Source organism: Typopeltis vanoorti, chromosome 24, assembly GCF_054136105.1.
Source record: "Typopeltis vanoorti isolate ZY-2024b chromosome 24, IOZ_Tvanoo_1.0, whole genome shotgun sequence".
Classification (NCBI taxonomy): domain Eukaryota; kingdom Metazoa; phylum Arthropoda; class Arachnida; order Uropygi; family Thelyphonidae; genus Typopeltis; species Typopeltis vanoorti.
The window spans coordinates 54,196,189-54,216,720 of record NC_143572.1 but is presented as its reverse complement, the minus strand read 5'-3'; the positions used below and the strand labels follow the sequence as shown (position 1 = coordinate 54,216,720).

Below are 20,532 nucleotides of genomic sequence, written 5' to 3'. Positions count from 1 at the left end.
TTACATTTGCTTTCTGCAACTTGTTTGCAATGAATTTTACGCAAATGTAGAAGGGCCAAGCTATTCTGTTGGTTCTGTTTTTCTGCTTTCAACATGGTAAGCCTGAGTTTAAGCATTTCCCTTTCTGCAAATTTTTCTTTAAGCCTAGTAGATCTTGTAAGTTTTTGCTCAATATTTACACGAGATTTATTCACAGCAGCTTGAGTCTGCTTGATAGCTCTTTCTATTGTTTTGATCCTATAAAATAAATAATCAAAGTGCGATTAAAACCTTATCTCCAACTATGATTTTCAACTACAAAACTCCACAAATATAATATTATAATCCTAGCAACCATCATTTATTCATATTATGAATTAATTACAATTATAAACCTGATAAATGTTCATTTTATTTATTACCATAAATAAAAAATTATGTATAAAGCACATCATATATATACAAAGCTACACAAACAGGATATTTATTAAAAGCTTCCATAAAGATAAAACAGATATAGAAGGGTTTATTTTAGTAACAATTTTCCACTTCAAAAAAATGATCACACCAAATGTAATGCAGTTAAAGAATCTGAGCTTGTTTTGTCAAAAAGTTGTATCAAATATGGCTGAAATTCTGTTATAGAATTCATAGAAGACTTAACATATTTACCCCCCCCCCACCAACTGGCCAGGACGTCTATAGATATCCAGCTAAATCTGGATACAATGCATGCTATCTGTTGAAAGAACATGGATAAGAAGTGCAATTTGGCCTTCGTGTCCATTAGAAGGTGTGATAATCCCTCACGCTGAAGAGAGCACTTAATCAGATTATCTCATGCTCATAGCTGTCTCTCAGTTGCCTATAACAAGAAATGCAGTTCCTCGTTCTATGCTGGGTAAGTGAATCTTAGTTATATTGGATAAACTAAAAAATACAGAAATTTTTATTTTCTCTTTTTATTGTAGAATACGATTTTAAAGCCTGGACAAAATAAAGATCCTTGCATAGTTTCTTCACTTAAATATTGCCTTACCTTGGAGAACCAATTTCATTTTTATTTATTTATTTATTTATTTTTGCTAATTTTTTCTAATCGCTTATGCCACAAAACATTTTCTTTGTTCTCAAAGAAATTAATTCACAATAATTATTTGAAATATTATTTAAAAAAACCGGCTGCAGACGTTCGAGATTATGTTATATTTTTGTTCAAAATCATGATTCGAAGAATACTTCACAGATTTCCTGAAGGACGTGCTTGAGCGACTTTGCTTTATAGAGAATAACATGAAATTCTTTAATCATATCACAAAATTTTTTTTTCTTTATATTGTAATCTACTGTTCTTTGCACTTTCACCTTCTTGGTTTCCCTGTATAATTGGTCATTACAAAATGAAATTAATGGTTATGATTTAAACTCATATGTATATATTTTCTGCTAGTTCAGATATTATGCTCCAATTTTATAATAAGCAATACTTTTGCTTATATAAAAAAGAAATTTTTTTTTCTTTATATTGTAATCTACTGTTCTTTGCACTTCTGCTAGTTCAGATATTATGCTCCAATTTTATAATAAGCGATACTTTTGCTTATATATATATATATATATATATATATATATATATATATTTAAATTACAAAGTTTTGTATTAAAAGTTTCTGCTACAGAAGTTCGACAGAATCAACAATATTATTGTCATATTTCTTTTTCTTGTGTGGGAGAAAAACAGTAAAATGTCACTCTTATAATCATATCACATGTTATAATGGCAAAAATAGTAAGAAAAAAAATCATTTGTACTTTCTTTTCAAAACACAAAGAACATTGTAAATTCACCCAATGAAAAAGAAAATACTACATATTTTTCTTGTTCTTGTAGTACAAAGAAGAAATCACTGCCCATAAGATGGTAGAATACAAGAGGGCAAAAATCTGTAGATTGATTACATTATAATTAATAGAGAAATCATGTCAGAAAAAATTATTTATGTAAGAGTTCTAACATCAGCAGATATAACGATATTTTCTTCTAGTTTGGATATGTGGCATTGTTGAAGTAGCTGAACCTTTGCTACTATTTACAATAAAATGAATGGACATGTTTCCCCCAAGTGATTTACATTTGTAACAGTTGTTTTGCAAACGATTTATAAAATAAATTCTCTGAAATATCTACAGATTGAACAAGTCTATAACCTTCCCCCCCCAACACCCTCCCAAAAAAATAAGATTATGTGAAGCATATGCCCCTTTTCGTTTAAAATAATTCAAATCCTCTTTTTCAAGATAACTGTATGAAATAATTTATAATTTTTCGATAATTAAAATGAAACTGATCATTATAAATTAAGAACTTATTTTAGCATAAATACTGTATCAGCCTGTAAAAGAAATGTTTGTATTTTTTTCTCTATGTTAGGATGTCTACTAATCAACAATTGAAAATGAAACACGACATTCTTGATGTATCACGCACTACAGCTTGAGGCACTTTAGTGTCCCTTCTGGCTAAGTGTTCTCTCTTTTCTTTTTCAATAGCACTGAGAGTAATCTAAGTCTTTACTCCAGCTAAAAGGATTACCATAAAGTATTTCTAAGACATAGATTACTTCAGAAATAGCAACCAGAAGCAGAAGTAAAAATATTTAGATTATTTTAAGAAAAAGAAACAAAAATAATACTACTGAACTTTCTTTTGTGTGGTATGCATATAAACAGTTTTACATGGTGAAAATATAGTATAGTATTTGTAAAATTTCAAATCATTTCAGCAGACAGTAGAACAGCTGATTTTAGATTGCAAAGAAATAGTACAGAATTAGAAGTTCACAGTACAACAATATTATTGCCTTATTTCCTTTGTCAAAATGTTAAAATGAAGTAATAAATTTTGAATACTGTCTGGAAACGTTTTCAAACCTGTAGAAATTTAGAGTGGTTATGTAATTGAATCCCGGGAGAGGATAAGGAGAGGAAGGGGGCGTAAGCATTAGAAAATCTTCAAAATGAGCATAAATTTTGAATCATTCTGTATATGATATCCTTCATATATTTTCAACATATCTACGGTGGTTACGCACTGTATATTATCGTAATGTGCATCCTACAAAAAAAAAAAAAAAAAGACGAAGGCGAAGAATCCCTGCTAAAACATCATTGGATATAAATTTTTGATACTAAAAAGACTCTCAATCGGAAACCGAGTTATGCAATATAACATCATTTGTTGTTCATAAAACAAAACAAACAAAAAAAATTTGTTTCTAAAACTGAAATGTGATGATCCATATAATGGTATTTTGCTAGGAAAGAGAGCAAAAAGTCATATTTATTTCAATAAATATTATTTAAAAATATAAATGTGAGACATAATATGTTCAAAGCAAACATTTGAAAATTCGCGAAAAAAATTGTTTCTATATTGTGAGAAAGTACAAGAACAACCAGTGCAATTGTTCCGTTGCATTGATTTGAAGAATAAAATACAGCAAATTTACTATTACTAAATAGATTGATTGGGCTGACTGATGATCATTTCAGGCTTGATTATTTTTGCACATGTGAAATTCATTTCAATTTTTGGGAAGAAACACAATAAATCATTTTAGAGGCAAAAAAGTCAATTATCTTAGGACAGTGAAGGAAATTCCAAGTAAAACAGTGTGCATAAAGACATGCTGCCACACAAAAGTCAGGCACTAACAGTTAATCCACTAATGGCTCTAAAATAGCCGTAAAGGGATTAACGGTGGAGGGAGGTAATGGCATGATAAAAGTTACAATGCCAATGAAGTTTTGATCCATGCAGAATGCTATGGTGGTCTGGATATTTCATCCACCTCAACTGGTAGGAAGGTTAAAAGATGCAGGTGAATGCTGCTCACTCGTTTGGCTGAGCAGTACCCATGTGTACTACTCAGCTTAACACCACTATGCGCTGCAACATCCCACCTCCACACCTCCGTAGATCCAACTTTCTTCTACATGAATACAACAAAATCATGGAAATCCAAGATCTCCCAATGTACAAAGACATCCCACCCCTAAAAATAAATAGGCTAAATTCCCCCCCAATCTTAACAGCAAAAAATCTTGCATGAAAAATCTTAACATGAAGGAGAGGTGGAAAGAGTCCTGGTGTAACACTTCAACAGGGGACTTCCATGAATTAGTGGACCAAACATGGATGCCTTCAGGTTTGACCTACCTTGGAAAACTTGGTCTACCTTTAACGGAATCCGCACCAATCATGGCAGATGTGCAGACTACCTTTACAAATGGGGCATGATTGCTTCACCCAGGTGCAACTGTGGATAATCCTGCCAGACAATTAATCATATTACAGTAGAACGTGCCCAACGTGCATACAATGGAAACCTGTCAGACTTCATCCATGCTACACCAAGTGCAGTTGACTGGATAATCAACCTAGACATACAATTGTAGTCTATTCTTGACTATCTCTTTTATGACTGTTTTATGTATTATTATAGTACATGTATCTATTATTATGTTTATATATATTAAAGATTAATGTAACTTTTCATTTGTGAGCCATATGCTAAATAATAATTTAAAAGATTATAAAATTTATTTTGGGTATTTTCAAACTTTTGTAAAGCTAAAGTTACAGATGTATGCACTTTCAAAACTAACATTTTTTTCAAATTGCTTTATTTATTTATTATTTTTTTTTTATATTGAGAAATCAGCCAGTCTTACAAGTATGGGGCTGATGCCCGTGTACATATCAAAGAAATTAACTGGAATTTGAATTTTATCAAATAAAAAACCTGCAGTCCAAATCCAATCTGGAGATTAGGCACTATCATACAAAAACCAACATTGTATACTCAATCATGTAGAAATGTTTTGAGACTATCTAGAGAAATGAGCAAAGTTAATAATAATGCTAATAATGTTAATATCTGCTGGATTTCTGGTCAGAACAAGCTTTAATCATTATATGATTAAATTTACATGGAGAGAACACACAAGATAAGTCTTGTTGACTATGTTACTGTTGATAATGATATCTTCATGGTGTTCAGGACACATGTGTATAAAGAGAATTTTGAAATAGGAATTAATTATCAATTGGTTTCAGGCAAGATAAAAATGAACAGCATACTGAAAAGAAAAACACGTACAAAATATTAAAAAGAAAAATTCAAGCAACTTTCCAAGTAACTACAGGCTAACATAGTACTGTATATATAAACAATATTGCAGAAAAATGAAAAAGTTCAAAACAAGAACCTAGCTTTGGAAATACTGTTAAAATCTGGAGGAAACACTCAGTGATTCAGCCAGAGAGGTGTGTGATAGTTTGGCAAGGACAGAAAAGTCCAAACTTCATGTGAACAAGGAAGTTAAAAAGGCCATCCTACAAAATAAATCATATCAAAATCTTATGGCAAGTAAGTCTTCAGAGAACATGCAGAAAAATGTAAGAAAGCTGTTTATAAAAATAGCTAAACAAGTCATGGGAAGATTTTGGCAAATAACAGAAGCTAAATATCACAAAGATATCTATATAAAACTTAATGGTATAACTAACACCAAGAGAGAAAAAATACATTTATTAAACTCGCTAATATTTCACTGGTTATCTATCCAGCATCATTGGAGCACAATGAAACTGTGATGACAGGCACACAGCACTAAACCAAGTAATTATAGAAACAACCTGGCTGTAACTGACACTTAATGTCCTTATGTGGTATCCTCTATGGGTCAGATAACTACAAAGTGAATTCAGAGAAGTCTGGCTATTAAGATCTTAAAATAATACATTTTAAGACACATTAGATACATTTTTGGCACATCTTAACAGCCAACTCTCGTGGAAAGGCTTAGACGTTGGTTATGCATTTTTACTAAATAGCTTAAGGAAATTACAACGTATACTAGGATATACATTAAAATAAATTTTAATACACTTCTAATATTTCGGCAATGTCACGTTGCCATTTTCACAGGAACTTAAAAGCAAGACACATGCAAGCAAGCTTCTTTTCTCCCTTGGAAGAAAACCACGATAATACACCGTAGTAAATTCAAATACGAAAGGTTTTTCATGGAATCAGCCCCAGCCCTAAGAAATAATCCAAAATTTGGGTGCATGAGACTGCCCCAAATTTGGGGAACCATCCTAGTATACATTGTAATTTCCTTAAGCTATTTAGTAAAAATTAACAGCCAACATTGCAAATTAACTTTGCCATAGAAAAAGAAAGTAACAAGTCTCTCCTTTTTAGATACATTACCGACAAGACTTCTTAGTGGCACATTATCCTTCTCTATTAACAGAAAACCCACTCACAACCACCACCACCCTTCCCAATAGTATGACATCCTCAAAAACTCTTGCTCATTGAACCAGGGCTATTTGTTCAAATGACACAGTTCTCAAAACTGAGCTTAAGCACCTTTGGAACACCTTTTCAGCCAATGGCTATAGCCCATATAAAAAAGATAAAATATTACACTGCACCCCACTCCTTCCTACACCCAACACCTAGGATCACAGCAAAACCATTAAATACACCAGGAAAAATAGTCAAAGTTCTTTGCAAATATTATCTCCATACCACTTTCAAACCTCTCATTCTAGCCACTTTTATACCTTCTCCTAAAGATCAATTCCATCCTCTTGAACATCTGGGAATGTATAAAGTTCCTTGTGTCTGCAAGTTAGTCTACTTTGGACAGACTGGTAGATTAGTTAACATATGACTCGAAGAACATAAAAATTACATCTGATATCATCTGTATGGCAAGTTGGGATTGGCAGACCATGCTCTGGCTACTCCTTCAACATTGAATCAGATGGAAAAAAACATTTTTATTACATAGAAGTTGTTACAGGTCTGAGAAGATATTCTTAGAATCAGCATTAGCAATGAAGCACTCTTCTAACCTCAACAAATACGGCTGCATTAACTTATCAAAGATCTGGGAGGCTATCATTTTACGACCTAATATCTAGACTTCTTGGAATTAACTTTGTAGTTATCTGACCCACACAGGGTTCCACATAAGGACATTAGGTGTCAATTACAACTTAAATTGTTCTAAAATTTTCACATCAGCTATAAATTAAAGATACCAAGAAATTATATACTTGGTTTAATCCATTATCCAAGTGTAAGCAAACAGAGTTTGGACCTGAAATATCTTCAGGACTGGGGCAACTCATGGCAAAGGTGGTATGACTTCACATCACTTGCCTTAGTATCCCATAATGCAAAGCACATCTCCTTGTAGACCTTATAGTTGTTGAAAGTTTTTCACTTGGTTATACTATAAATTATATACTTAGTTTAATCCATTATCCTGTTTATGGTATAACCAAGTGAAAAACTTTCAACAGCTATCTATCTCTAATCCAGAGTATTTTAGTAATCAGGTGCAACACCTTTTGGCAATTCATATAGGAAAACATGGCTTCTGCATTACTTCAACCTTGGTATCTGACCTCCGAGTCTGGCTCCCACTGATGAGACCTCAATACAGGTCGAAACCGGTCTGGGTAGTTACCCTTCCCATAATGCATAGCATTATAAATGTCCGCAAGGAGATGTGCTTTGCATTATGGGATACTAAGGCAAGTGATGTGAAGTCATACCTTTGCCACGAGTTGCTCCAGTCCTGAAGATACTTCAGGTGCAACTCTATTTGCTTACACTTGGGTAATGGATTAAACCAAGTATATAATTTATTGGTATCTTTAATTTATAGTATAACCAAATGAAAAACTTTCAGAAACTTTCACATCAGCTGTCCCAATCCTATGCTGACTAATGCAGGCTGGCTGTTTATCAGCTGTGTCCCTTCCTCTTTGTGAGTGGCAGTGGCCAATTATAAAGTTGACTGACTGCCTAAGTTTTTATTTTAATTAATGGCTACAGACCACACATTTAGTTCACTATAAAGTTTCAGATTAGTGACATTAACTTAAGCTATCGTAACTTTTTAAAATTACAATGTTATCATACTCTTCTAGTTCTCTAGAAGAGTATGACTCAGGAAGTTAAAGAGGCAGCCAAGGAAAAGAAGAAAATACTTCAAAAGCTCCTAGAAAGTAATTGTACTCTTAGAAAATTCAGATAAAAATGTAAATAACAGAGCACTGTGTAAAACTAGCTAAACAAAAGTCATAGGAAGGCTTTGGTAAGAACATAGAAAATAAAATATCATGAAGGTTATATAAGTGGATATTAAATCCAGCATTATTTCAAAGCCAAATGTGGAAACTATGAAAGTTTTGTAGTCAGTTGACCAGAGAGCTTATGGGAATAGACTCCCGGCATTCACGAGTTGTCTCAGCACGGACTAATAGAAGACATAGGTGCCACCCAAGTGTCTTCTATTAGTCCATTCTAAGGCAACTCGTGAATGCCGGGGAGCATGTTCCTGTAAGCTCTCTGGTCAACTTACTTCACGAAACTTTCACAGTTTCTACATTCAACTTTGAAATAATGCTGGATTTAATATCCACTTATAAAATTTTACTTTTATATTTGTGCAAGTATACTTGAGAAAAAAATAAGAAAAATTGTGGAAAGGAAGATTGGAGAACAAGATGGGTTCAGGCCAAATAGAGATTGTCAGGATCAAATTTTCACTTTAAAGCAAATAGTTGTGAAATCATGGGAATATAAGAAGGATCTGTATTTAAGTTTTGTAGATTTGAAAAAGAATTATAAGGTGCCAAGAGAAAAGCTGTTCAAAAACTTCAATTACACAGTGTGAATAGGACATTATATCAAAAATACTTAGCCTATATTTGAGTTGTAAGTCAGCAGTTAGTATTGAAGGAGGTAAAGAAGTTGATTTGATGTTAAATCAGATGTGTGACAATGAAGCACATTATCTTCACTTTTATTTGTCATTTATATAATCACAATAAGGAAGTGGTATTAAACTTATATCAAAATTAGATATGTTAATCTTATCGTTTTAGTTTATACAGATGATGTTATATTCCTAAATAAATCCATAAATTACACTAAATAAATTTAGTGTGAAAATCAACAATAAAAAGACAAAGACAATGAAAATAGGCAGAAACATTGAAAACATTGACTGCATCCTAAATGGAGAATCTGAAGAACAAGTACGAGGGTTGTTCGATAGATCCGTGCAAAAATTAAGAGAACAATGTTTTTGGGACAAACATTTTTTATTTGTCACCATAGTCTCCTTTGAGGTCTATACACTTAGTCCAACGATATTAGAGTTTTTTGATCCCATCCATATAGTATGATTTGTCCAACTCTTCAAAATAGGCAGTTGTTTCAGCAATCACCTCATCGTTTGATGAAAATCTCTGTCCTGGCAGCCATTTTTTCATGTTTGGAAACAGATAGTAGTCCGAGGGAGCCAAATCTGGATAGTAAGGGGAGTGGATGCGAAAGGACTTCATAGCGTAAATCGAACAATTTGCAACAGCACACGCTGATGCTTTTGATCCAGCATGAGCAAACGTGGCACCCATCTTGTGGATAGTTTTCTCATGTGTAAATGTTCATGTAAAATATTATGTATCACTAAAAACACACATAATAACCACAGTAATGACTATTTAATTCGTAAATATTTCGTTATATAAAAAAAAATATGTATTATGTATGCAGTCATTTGAGATGCACACAGCCTTAGCAATTTCATGCACCTTCACTCTTCTATCATCCATCACCATATCATGGATTTTTTCAATAATTTCTGGAGTAGACCTCAACAGGGCATCCAGAATGTTCAGCATCACTTGTGCTCATATGGCCACTTTGAAAGTTACTAAACCACTTATAAACCATTCTAATCGAAGGTGCAAACTCATCATAATGTTTATCAAGGTTAGCTTTGGTTTCCTGAGCCATTTTGCCTTTCAAAAAGTAATGTTTAATCACTAAACGAAATTCTTTCTCATCCATTTTTCACAAATCACGGTACTTGATTGATTCAAATGAACGCCAAACACAGAGTAATAGATCTATCTGACTGAAACTTAGTATGTGATCCTCCAACAGTTGCCAGCAACTAAAAATAACCTCGATACGTATCTTAGACTTTGCACGGACTTATAGAACAGCCCTCTTAAAACAATTCAGTTATTTAGGCACAAACTTTTTACTGAAGATAGCAAATTAAATATGGAAATAGATAGCAGAATTATTAATGCTGGTATGATAGGAAATCAACTGAATAAATTTATACAGAATAAGAGAGAAATCAGTGAAAACACTAATCTAGCTGTATACAAGACAATGTTCAAACCACTTTTAACTTGTGTATCTGAGAGCTGGGTTAGAAAAAACACATTTGATCAAAGACGAGTCTACAGATGTCTCAGAAAGATTTAGGGAAGTGAACAGATGAAACCAATGGCAGTATCATATTAAAAATGAGGATATTAAGAAAGAACTTGACATTGTTCGAAGAGCTAATCTCAGATAGTATGGACACTTCAACAGAAGAAAGGATTAGCAAAACAAGTATTCTTTGCCAGGATGGCAGGTAAATGACCCAGAAGAATATCAAGATCTAGGTGGATTGATACAGTAAAAAGGTCTTAGAAGACAGAAATAAAGATCTGATAATACTAGAGTCCTGACAGATAGCAGGTTAACCCTCTCATGCATAAGGGCCTCCTCATATTATGAGGCCCTTATGCATGCATATATTTTCCCTCATAATGATTATTATGCAGTCCTCATCTGGAGAGACCAATTGGAAGCCATTGGTTTCATCTGTTTTGTTGATTGGAATTTGGTGATTTTATTAGTCTTCTGGAAAGGTTAGTATGGTTTTATATATTGTTATACCTTGTAGATGAAGTGTGAATATTTAATTTGTTCATGTTTATTACCATATTCATAAAACGAACTTGAAAACAACCTTTCCTCAAATGAGGACAATATGTTTGTAAGGTAATCTATGTGGCATATAGTTTGAAGTTAGAAAGTTCTTGTACAACATTTTAAAATGAGGCAAGGTATAACAATATATAAATTAATAGTAAATGTGTTAATTGGCATTATCATTTCTTTTACAGATGGATAACCAAAAGCCAGGTCCACAGCCATGAAAAAGGCCTATTACCACAAGAGACTTAACTGAAGAGGAGATTGAAAAACTGTTGGAGGAATCTGAAGATGGTTTGGAGCTGAGTGATTCTGATGATGATTCTACATACCAGCAGTCACAAAATGATCCAACAGTTCAAGTGAAGACAGTGATGTTCAGTGTCCTTCCCCTGTTCGTCAGAGTCACAACATTCAAAGTCTAACTAGTGTGCAAAATATAGCTGCTGCTGGTCATATGCCATTGCAGAGACAACCAGTGTGGTTTAGTGAGAAAGATAATCCCTTTGCTGGTACTGAACCACAGTTTAGAGGAAAACACCAAGTGTTGGAATTCAAATCAAGAGTGGCAACTGCTTTGATATATAAGGTTTAGTTCAGCTAGGTACAAAGAAACAAGGATGCCCTTCAAGTCAGACACCAGCAGCACTAAAGACTTCATGTGGCACACAACTCTGTGCCACATGAGAAACGTTTTGACGGAAGTGGACACTTCCCAAAGAAGACAACAGGTACTAATGCCAATCGTTGCAGAGATGTGCACTGCAAGAGTAAAACAAGATACATCTGTGGTAGATGTGAGGTTCCAATCTGTCCAGAATGTTTTCAGACTTTCCATACAAAATGAGGCAAAGAGAATAAGGCTGTTCTTGATTTACATAGTGTAAAATATGTATGATATGTATTTAAATCATTAATCTTAGGCTTTAATTTACTTATAGTTCCTCTATATGATGTTTCTTAACTATTATTTAATTTCTTCTCAGTTGCGCAATCAACTCTTGGCCGCCACTTATTTTACTGATAGTGTGTGCAAACTTCGCTGACAAAGGGATTGCCTCAGGCAAGAGCCAATTCCTTTGTTTCAATTCTGGTGCTAATCCCTCTTCAAATTTAGGAAAAATTTATTTGATTATGCTGCGGCATCCAAAATTCTAGACAAGAGGAAATTTCATTGTCAAGGATTTAGCAATCAGAAATGCACACTATTTCTTAAATCTATATTTTCTGTTCTAAACTTTAATGTCATACAACTCTTAAATTTCTCTGCAGTCGTAGCTATCTTTAAATGTCAATTCCATACAGATTCAAATTTTCATGAATGATGCACTGAGACCAAGATCAGGCAGGCTATTTGATTGACAAAAATGGATTTATTCATTAAACTAAGTAACATACAAATAACATTTATGTGGTTAAAAACTTACAGCTATCAAGCAGGCTAACGTTAGTTAACAAAACATTTCCAGGTCATTCTTTACATCTCATTACACAATTCTATATCTCTTATAAAGCTAAGTTTAAACTCCTAATTGCTTAACATTTCCAGCTAATCATTCAACAATTCTCAGAAAACTAGGAACTAACAGACTATACATGCTATAATTCATTTAACACAATTCCTTACAATTCTATAACTTTACAGTTCCCCGTTAAGATTCTGGTTTTCTAAAGTCCTATCACACACTGTAAATCTAGTAACTAATCAGTTCTTTTCTCAGATTCCTATTACTCATCTCAGTACACAAGTAAATTGAATAAGATACTACTTTACTGGGGATTCTGGAATTCTTTGGCTTTCTCCTAGATCGTCTGTAGGATGTCTGGGTCTCGTTGATCCTGCATCTGCATAACTCTTCCTAATAAAACGGACTTGCGGGTTCTGTCACGACTCGGTTCCTTCAGTGTAGACAAATCTGGTCTACCGCAATCGGATCAAATGGTCCACACATAACTTCTCGGTCTACGCTGCATTCACTGCAAAGTCGAGGTCTGTACTCTAACTGAATTTCTGCTTGGCTGTCGGGCGGCCTACTGACATCGTCCACTTCGATCGTACTCCTACCACCGTCCTCGGGAACTCTGGAACTAGATGACCAGCACAACGGGAAAACAAGGAGAAAAAGCCTCGAGTTCACGTCGCCCAACTCTATATATCTTTGTCGCAATGTTCTCCCTCTTATGTCACGTTTTTTCTCTTGGCACCTAAATTTTCTTGCACCCACTGCCATCACTCCTCTAGTGTGTTTACTGGTAACTTCTGCTTGCAATTCAGTCCTTGTGTACGTGACTGCCTCAGGCCTTCATTCCTAATCTGCTTAGTTCGCTAGTAGTATGACTCAGATATTCGCACACTAATATAATCCTTACATATTTTCAAGTTCTGATAACTTCACAAGAACTAATAACAGTAAGGAAAATATTTAAGCTATGAACTTTATCGATAATTCACAATCAACTTTAATTTTACTAATGTAAAAATATTGCTCCTGGAATTTTGCTACTTGTTAGATCTGAATGAAATAACTGAGAATAAATTCTCTTTCATTCAGGATTTAACAATAGCTCTACTGCAAATTCTAATTGTTCTACTTTTTTTGTATCTACTAAGTAATCCAAATTTTGATCATTCATGCAGTGTTTCAGCAAAATATAAATTGTTTATAATCTGTTTAGTCATACTTGTAATATCTTTCAATGAAAATAAATTCCTTAGTCTAAGTCATTTCCATAGAAATATGTCTGTAGTCTGTTGGTGTTAGTGGACATCATTTTTTTTTACATATACATGACACAAATTCAGCAAAATTAATGAATTCATGGTAATACTGTATGATTAAATGGTACTGTATCATGCCATTATAATTTTTTATAAATGAATATAAAAATTCATGCATGAGAGGGTTAATTTGGATGAAAATTTTTGATAGGAAGTTACCAATAACATAACTTTTTTTATGAAGTGCTATCATAATATCCTGACCCCTCTCACCCAAAGGTACATGTCAGGAATTTGATGATAATGATACAGGAAATGATTTAAGGGATATTCTGTTGGTTGCTGATGACATAAAACTGGGAAAGGTAATAGTTAATGAAGATGATAGAGTATCACAACACCAAACGAACTAAATTATAAAAAAGATGTTTAATTGACTTATATTTTACAGGTTCAAGCACAAAACAACATGTTAGTTTACATGAGACAATCAGCAAGTGAAACAATTGCAAGTGTAATGAACAAAAGATCTAAAGTCCTAATTTAGTGTCCTCTAATATTGTAAAAAGGTTAGGAGAATGCTTTATAGCCATGCTGACTCTAAAAATAATCTTTCTGAGCTGAAATTACTTCTATATAGTACACTGGTTTTCTTTCATCTAAACCTGTGTGAAGGGGTGTCCAAAGGTGGTCTGGCAGTCCAGGCTTGGCATAATAATGGTACTGAATATATTTTTTGTTTTCCAAGGCAGATATTAATAGACTCTGTCTGTCCGTAGTAGGCCAAGTCACAGTGAAATTCATACACAGCAGGATATGCTACAGCAGTGGTGGCAAACCTTTTTATGTGCGCATATCAAAAATTTACAAATCGAGCTACTGACATGCCGGTGCGTGCTAAAAATTTACCATTCGAGTTGCTGACGTGCCAGGCAGTTTTTAATAGGGGAAAAATTAATAGAAAATTAATCTAACTTAATTAATTTATTTATAAATTTATAATATATATTTATAATTTTATAAATAATCTTTTATTATATTTATAATATTCATTTATATATAAATTTATCATATTATTCAGTTGAAAGTTATATTTGGTCTTTATTAACTATAATTAACATAATAGATATTTGGATTATAAGACCATAGGTTTAATATATATATATGTACAAATTCGTCAACTAGTTTCGCTAGCAAAACTGACTAGCTTTGTCAAGACTAAACTGTGAAAAAACTAATAAATGCAAAAAAAAAACCAAAGGAATGCAGTAACGGTTTACAACAGTTAGACAACAAAATTGAAGGGCACCGCGTGACATGGTATGTGTGAAGCAAAATACTTCAGTCATTATTATAAATACGCATTACATACTTTCTGGCATACTGAAGTTCCGCTAAACTTAATGAGCTAATAAGATTTTTCCATACATCCTTTAATATTACTCCTTGCTTTCTATTAAGGTTGTTTCCTGTTCGTAGCACCACTGCAGCTTCTTTAAATATTCGACATAAGAAATCTTCCTCCATGTAAGGCATTAAGCTGTTATCCCAATGCATAGCGTGGTTTGAAGTTGAGAAGTAATGCGCCAAACCTAAGGTGTTTGTTCTGTTATGATTAACATCTCTGACAATGTTTCCTCTGTCTAATTTCTAAGCTTCTCGAAGTTTGGCCTATGTATGATAGTCCACATATGTACTGAGTTACTATACGTTGTTGCTGGAGGTTGTTCTTATAGAGCATTTTATTGATTAAGCTTAGAGGATACCCATTTTGAGAAAGAGATTTGGAGATGTGGGAAAGTTCTGTACATACGTCTTCTTCGTCTGTGACTATGTTGTCGGCTCTGTTTCATAGCATATGGATGATGCTGCATTTTTGTGTATGATGATGATTTGAAGAATAATGGAGATACTGTCCAGTATCAGTGGGTTTCTTATATATAGTAAGTTTAATATCTTCATTCTCTAGTCTTTTGACATGTATATTCAAAAAAGATAATTGATGATTGCTTTCTAACTCTAAAGTAAATTTTATTTAGTCATGAAAAGAGTCGATTTTTTCTAAGAACTCATGTAAGCTTTCTACTTTTTCTCTCCAGATAATAAATACATCATCAACATATCTCCACCAGACTGTTGGTTTTGGAGTAATGTTAGCTAGAATATCATTTTCTAATTTCTCCATAAACAAATCCACACATGGTGGTGACAAGGGACTGTCCATTGCTAGGCCTTCTAATTGTCGATATATAATGTTGTTGACTTTAAATTATAATATTATTCAGTGTAAAATGTGAAATTGATTTTAATGATGTTGGTTTGGGAAAAAAAATGGTAGCAAGAAAAATATTTATGCATTGTAACTCAGCATCGAAGTTAACTGAGCAGGGGAAGCACAAGAAGGATGTCAACTTGTCAGCGAAATGCTTACCATATTTATTGGAATATAACTTGTACCCAGATTTTACTTCACAAAACACAACATTAAAAAGTTTTGCATATATACCTTGCACACAAAAATTATTTAAACATGTTCACATCAAGGCGACAGTAACTTGCTCCCTGCAGTTTACAACACACCCTCCCCAACATCATTATACTGCAGATGCAAGAAACACAAGTAGTTTTATTGTATCCCTGAATAAGGTACAAGAGTGTTTTGCAGTGTGTAATATACTTTTCAACAAATAGTGCAATTACAGAAAGCTGGAATAAAAATGGCACTAACCAATGAATCACATGTCCCCTCTCACAGAAACTATGCTGTATAGACTCAAGCAAAACCATATGTTGCATCGGAAACACAGTATCTAAATAAAAACTACTGTCCAATTTTTCAATTACATGAAATATGCGTTTTTTTTTTTATTGCATTTGAAGTTCTTGATGTCATTATGACAGATCACAAAGGTTAACTTCAAATAAAATTCTAGCACGAATTGAAACAGGCCATATAATGAATGTGCGAGTTCGACTGGCAGCTCAAATGCAAACAAGCAGCAATAAAATTCAACTAAGGGTTGAAACTTTGTGAGAGTTGAGCCCGCTGGTAATGAGAAGTTCCGTTGGAACGATAAATGAACACCCCGTCATGAATATGTTAAAACTAAGAAATATAGTGAATGTTGTTATGACAGTTTCAGATGTTATGAAATTCGGTTGAAGAGAATTAGCGTTTCAATTCAACAATTGTTGGTTGTCTTAATATACCGCACCAATCATATGCACGTCTTCACAGTTGCTGTCTCATGTACGAGAGAAACAAAATAAAACAAGCTTTAAGTTGTGCGTATTGTAACAATTAAAAAAAAAAAGGTTGAATAATTTATAACCATATAAAAGGATATCACCTGTAAATCTTTGACGTGCCATAGGTTCGCCATCTAGGTGCTAGAGGATGGAGTTCATCCTTAGGAGAGTGGATCACAGTGTTGTTAATATTTTTTTTTTAGTATTTAGCTATCTTTTCTGATGTACCTCAGACATATGGAATAGTGGTGTTTTGTTCTTGTGTTTGAGGAAGGAGAAGTAAGAGGGACATGTAGCATTTTATCTATTTTGTAAGAGCTGTAGCCATTGGCCAGGCGAGTATGGCAAAGATATTTAAGTTCCGTGGAAAGAGCTGCATTATTAGAGCAAATCGCCCTAGCTCTGTATGGAAGCATTTTTAGAATACCATACTGCTGGATGATGTGATTATTTATGTAGATATCTTCTTGTGTATGTTGGCTTTAGTGAAACATCTGAAAGGCAGGTGATTAATGTGGCAAGAAATTGCAAAGTTATTACATTCTTTTTCTACTGTGAAGTGAATTGGATGTTGGCTGTTTATGTAGGTAACAAAAAATCCAAAGTATCTTGCCCGTGAAGCAAAATGGTCAATACATCAAAATCACATAACTTGTATGTAGTTGTGGTAAGTATTTTGTTTTCAAAGTTTTCCATTAAAAGTTGGCTAAAGGGTTGGGGGGGGGGGGAAGAGAGAGAGAGAGTGAGAGAAATGGGGCAGGGATCCATAACAGTACCATTAACCTGTTTGTAGATTTTTCTTTGCCATGTAAAGTAACCTGCATACAAAGTAAATTTGAATAATTCAAAGATATCAGGAGGAAAATTTGCCTTTATAAATTAAGAGTGTCCGTTTTATAATTTAATTCATTTGGTGCTGCAATACCATCAAAACAAGCTACGAATAACATTCAACACCTAAACTAGTCTATTAGATCGAATATGACAGAGATACTGCAGGGTGACAAATAGGCTGTCAATCTGAAAAAGAATAACAGCTGCTAGTTTAATGTGGCCAAGTGTAATATAATGTGATTTGAAAAGAAGAAATCATAAGCTGCTTACTACACTGATGGAACTGGATTACAGAAAATTGATGCCAGGAATATGGAGGTGATTGTCAACAAGGAATTGAAGTTTAGAGAGCATATTGCAAAGGTGGCTAAAATAGTTCATTAGATAAAATAGTTGTTGAAGGACACTGACAAGCAGAGAAGGATGGTTATTATTACCCTTATTATTTATACACCATGGCATCTGGATTACTACCCACAGATCTAGTCATCTGGTTTTTCCTTAGAGATGAGGAGAGGATCCAGAAACAAGTGACTGATTGTGACAAGTCTATGGAATGTTCCCTTCAAAGAGAGAGAGAGACTGAAAGTTTGTATGTTACAAGCATTAGTTGATAAACAGAAAAGAAGGTATATGACAAACATAAGTTACTAAAGGAGTTTTATAGGACTCACACAGAGGATGTTTTTTTTTTCTTCTAATACATGGAAAGGAAGTGAGAGAATAAGGGATCATCTCTGGAAATTGTGTAAATGTGCAAGGGTGTGAGACATAATTTTCTACTTAGAGGGTAGTGAAACAGGTCGACAGAGGTGGTTGTGAGTGATTCCATGATGAATGACTTCAAGGAGAAGTATTACAGGTACTAACTGTTATTCACAGGTATTGTGTGAATAACAGTTAGTACAGACTTCTTTACAGACGTTAGTACAGAGTAATCCCTCGATCAATGTGACCTCGATTAGTGTGTTTTCGTTTAGTGCGTAATTTTTTTTCGATACACAAATTTGATTAGTGCGCCTATATACATCTTAAAAATAAATGTTACAGATTTTAAAAATTTTCTATCTATACATTTTTATGGCTAACTATTTTAAAAAATCACTCACCAGAATGAAATAATTTAGTTACCGATTTAAAACATTTTATGAAGTTATTTTTAATGGCACACTGCACTACTTCCATGTACACTTTGTATACTATGTTCCAAATTTTTACCGCCAAAATTTATGTCGTCTGCTATAGTACGCCCACAGATTCGAGACAATTCGACACTTCTGTGCATGTCACGAAAAGGAGAATCCATTCTGATAATAGGGTAATCAATCCATCTTCTGGGATGAGTTGTTTATTATTACACGTCGGAAAATTAACTTTTCTTTTATGATCATTGTAGTTTTTAAAGTAGTAACTATTTTGCTTGTATAACAGTTGGGAAATTTTATCTATAAAGCACGTGATTTCGCGTGTTGGCGACCAATTCGAATGCCATTCTTTCTTTCTCCCCTTCAATGATAACATCCAAGAGTTAATTAAATCTCATTCTGAAAAATTGATGATTCCGATCTGCTAAATTTAGATGCATAGTGGGAAGATCCCAAATATGAAGAAAATTTAACCACTGATAGTCAGCCAAAAGAGATTTCACAGAAACGATTTGAAAATATTTTTCATACAATCGAAGTTTTTAAACAGCAATGCTTAGAGGCTGACCCTGCTGAAGAGAGAAGCAGTAAAATTTGCAGAAGAATAGAAGAGGCAGCAGGGCCATACCGTTGGTTGTATGAAAAAAAGAAACAAAATGCCCGCCGAACTACATTAGATCAATTCTTTGTTAAGAAGTAGAATAATAAATTTATATTTTGAATATGTTTTATTGTCTTTCAGCTTCATGGTTTTCCTTTAACTAGGCCCTGAGACATACCTTAATACTTTTATAAAAAAATTAAGGTTCAAAAAAGAAATTTGAGGAATGAATTATGCTTTTTCCCCATAGGTTATTATATTTGATTAGTGCGTTTTTGATTAATGTGCCTATTTTAAAGAACGCATTAGGCACACTAATCGAGGGATTGCTGTATTGTGCATATACCATATATGGAAAAATTATATTAATTATTTTTAAATAATTAAAATATTTTCCCTTTTATAAGTTCAATTCCATGTGCTGCTCAGTGTCATCATTCCTATCTACTGGCCAGATACAAATCTACAGGTACAAAGAATAGATTTACTGCGCTAAACATGCAAAATCTATTCTTGGAACTTAATAGTACAGCTTATATCATTCCTCACTTGGAATGATGCATTTGGTAACTAAAATATATGCTTCATTCTTCCATATTGGACAACCTTCATTAAACAATTGTCCGTGCGGTTAGCCTAGTGGCTTTGCGCTTCGCAACCATATGCCTGGGGAAGGAGTGTACTAGGTTCAATTTCCGTCACTGACGTGAGGAGCTTAAGGATCTTCCTCAGCCATAGCCAAGTTTGCCGGTCTTGGGCATAGACAGCAGGTCCCCCCCCCAGTTTACCTGGGGTTTTTCATTCCGCACGCAGGCAAACCAGTCCCCTGAACACACATGGATCTACAGCCATAAATACTTAACCTCCCATGAGGGTTCTCAAATCGCCCCAAATAGGAACGGGGGAGAAAAGGGAGGAAACTCCATATGAATAAATAAATTAAACAATTAAATAAGCTATACCAACAAGTTTCTCCAATGACTGGGAAAGAGTACAAAATCCTGCATATGCAATTCACGTAAATCAGATGTATGATTACTTCTTTTTCCTCATCTGTTTCTTTAACTTCTAGAATGGGATAACAGGATATTCTTGTTTTTCTAATTTTGTAGACAACTTTAACCA

General features: G+C 33.8%; 1 protein-coding gene across 4 annotated transcripts in view; it reads right to left on the bottom strand.

The window, feature by feature from the left end:
• The window catches only part of Uvrag (UV-resistance associated gene), a 247,078-nt gene that overhangs the window by 74,358 nt on the left and 152,188 nt on the right, over positions 1–20,532 (bottom strand). For all 4 annotated transcript variants that reach the window (XM_090413519.1, XM_090413518.1, XM_090413517.1 and 1 more), the window contains one exon: positions 5–237. In XM_090413519.1, the coding sequence (XP_090269645.1) occupies positions 5–237 (233 nt within the window). The remainder of the gene's footprint in view (positions 1–4; positions 238–20,532) is intronic.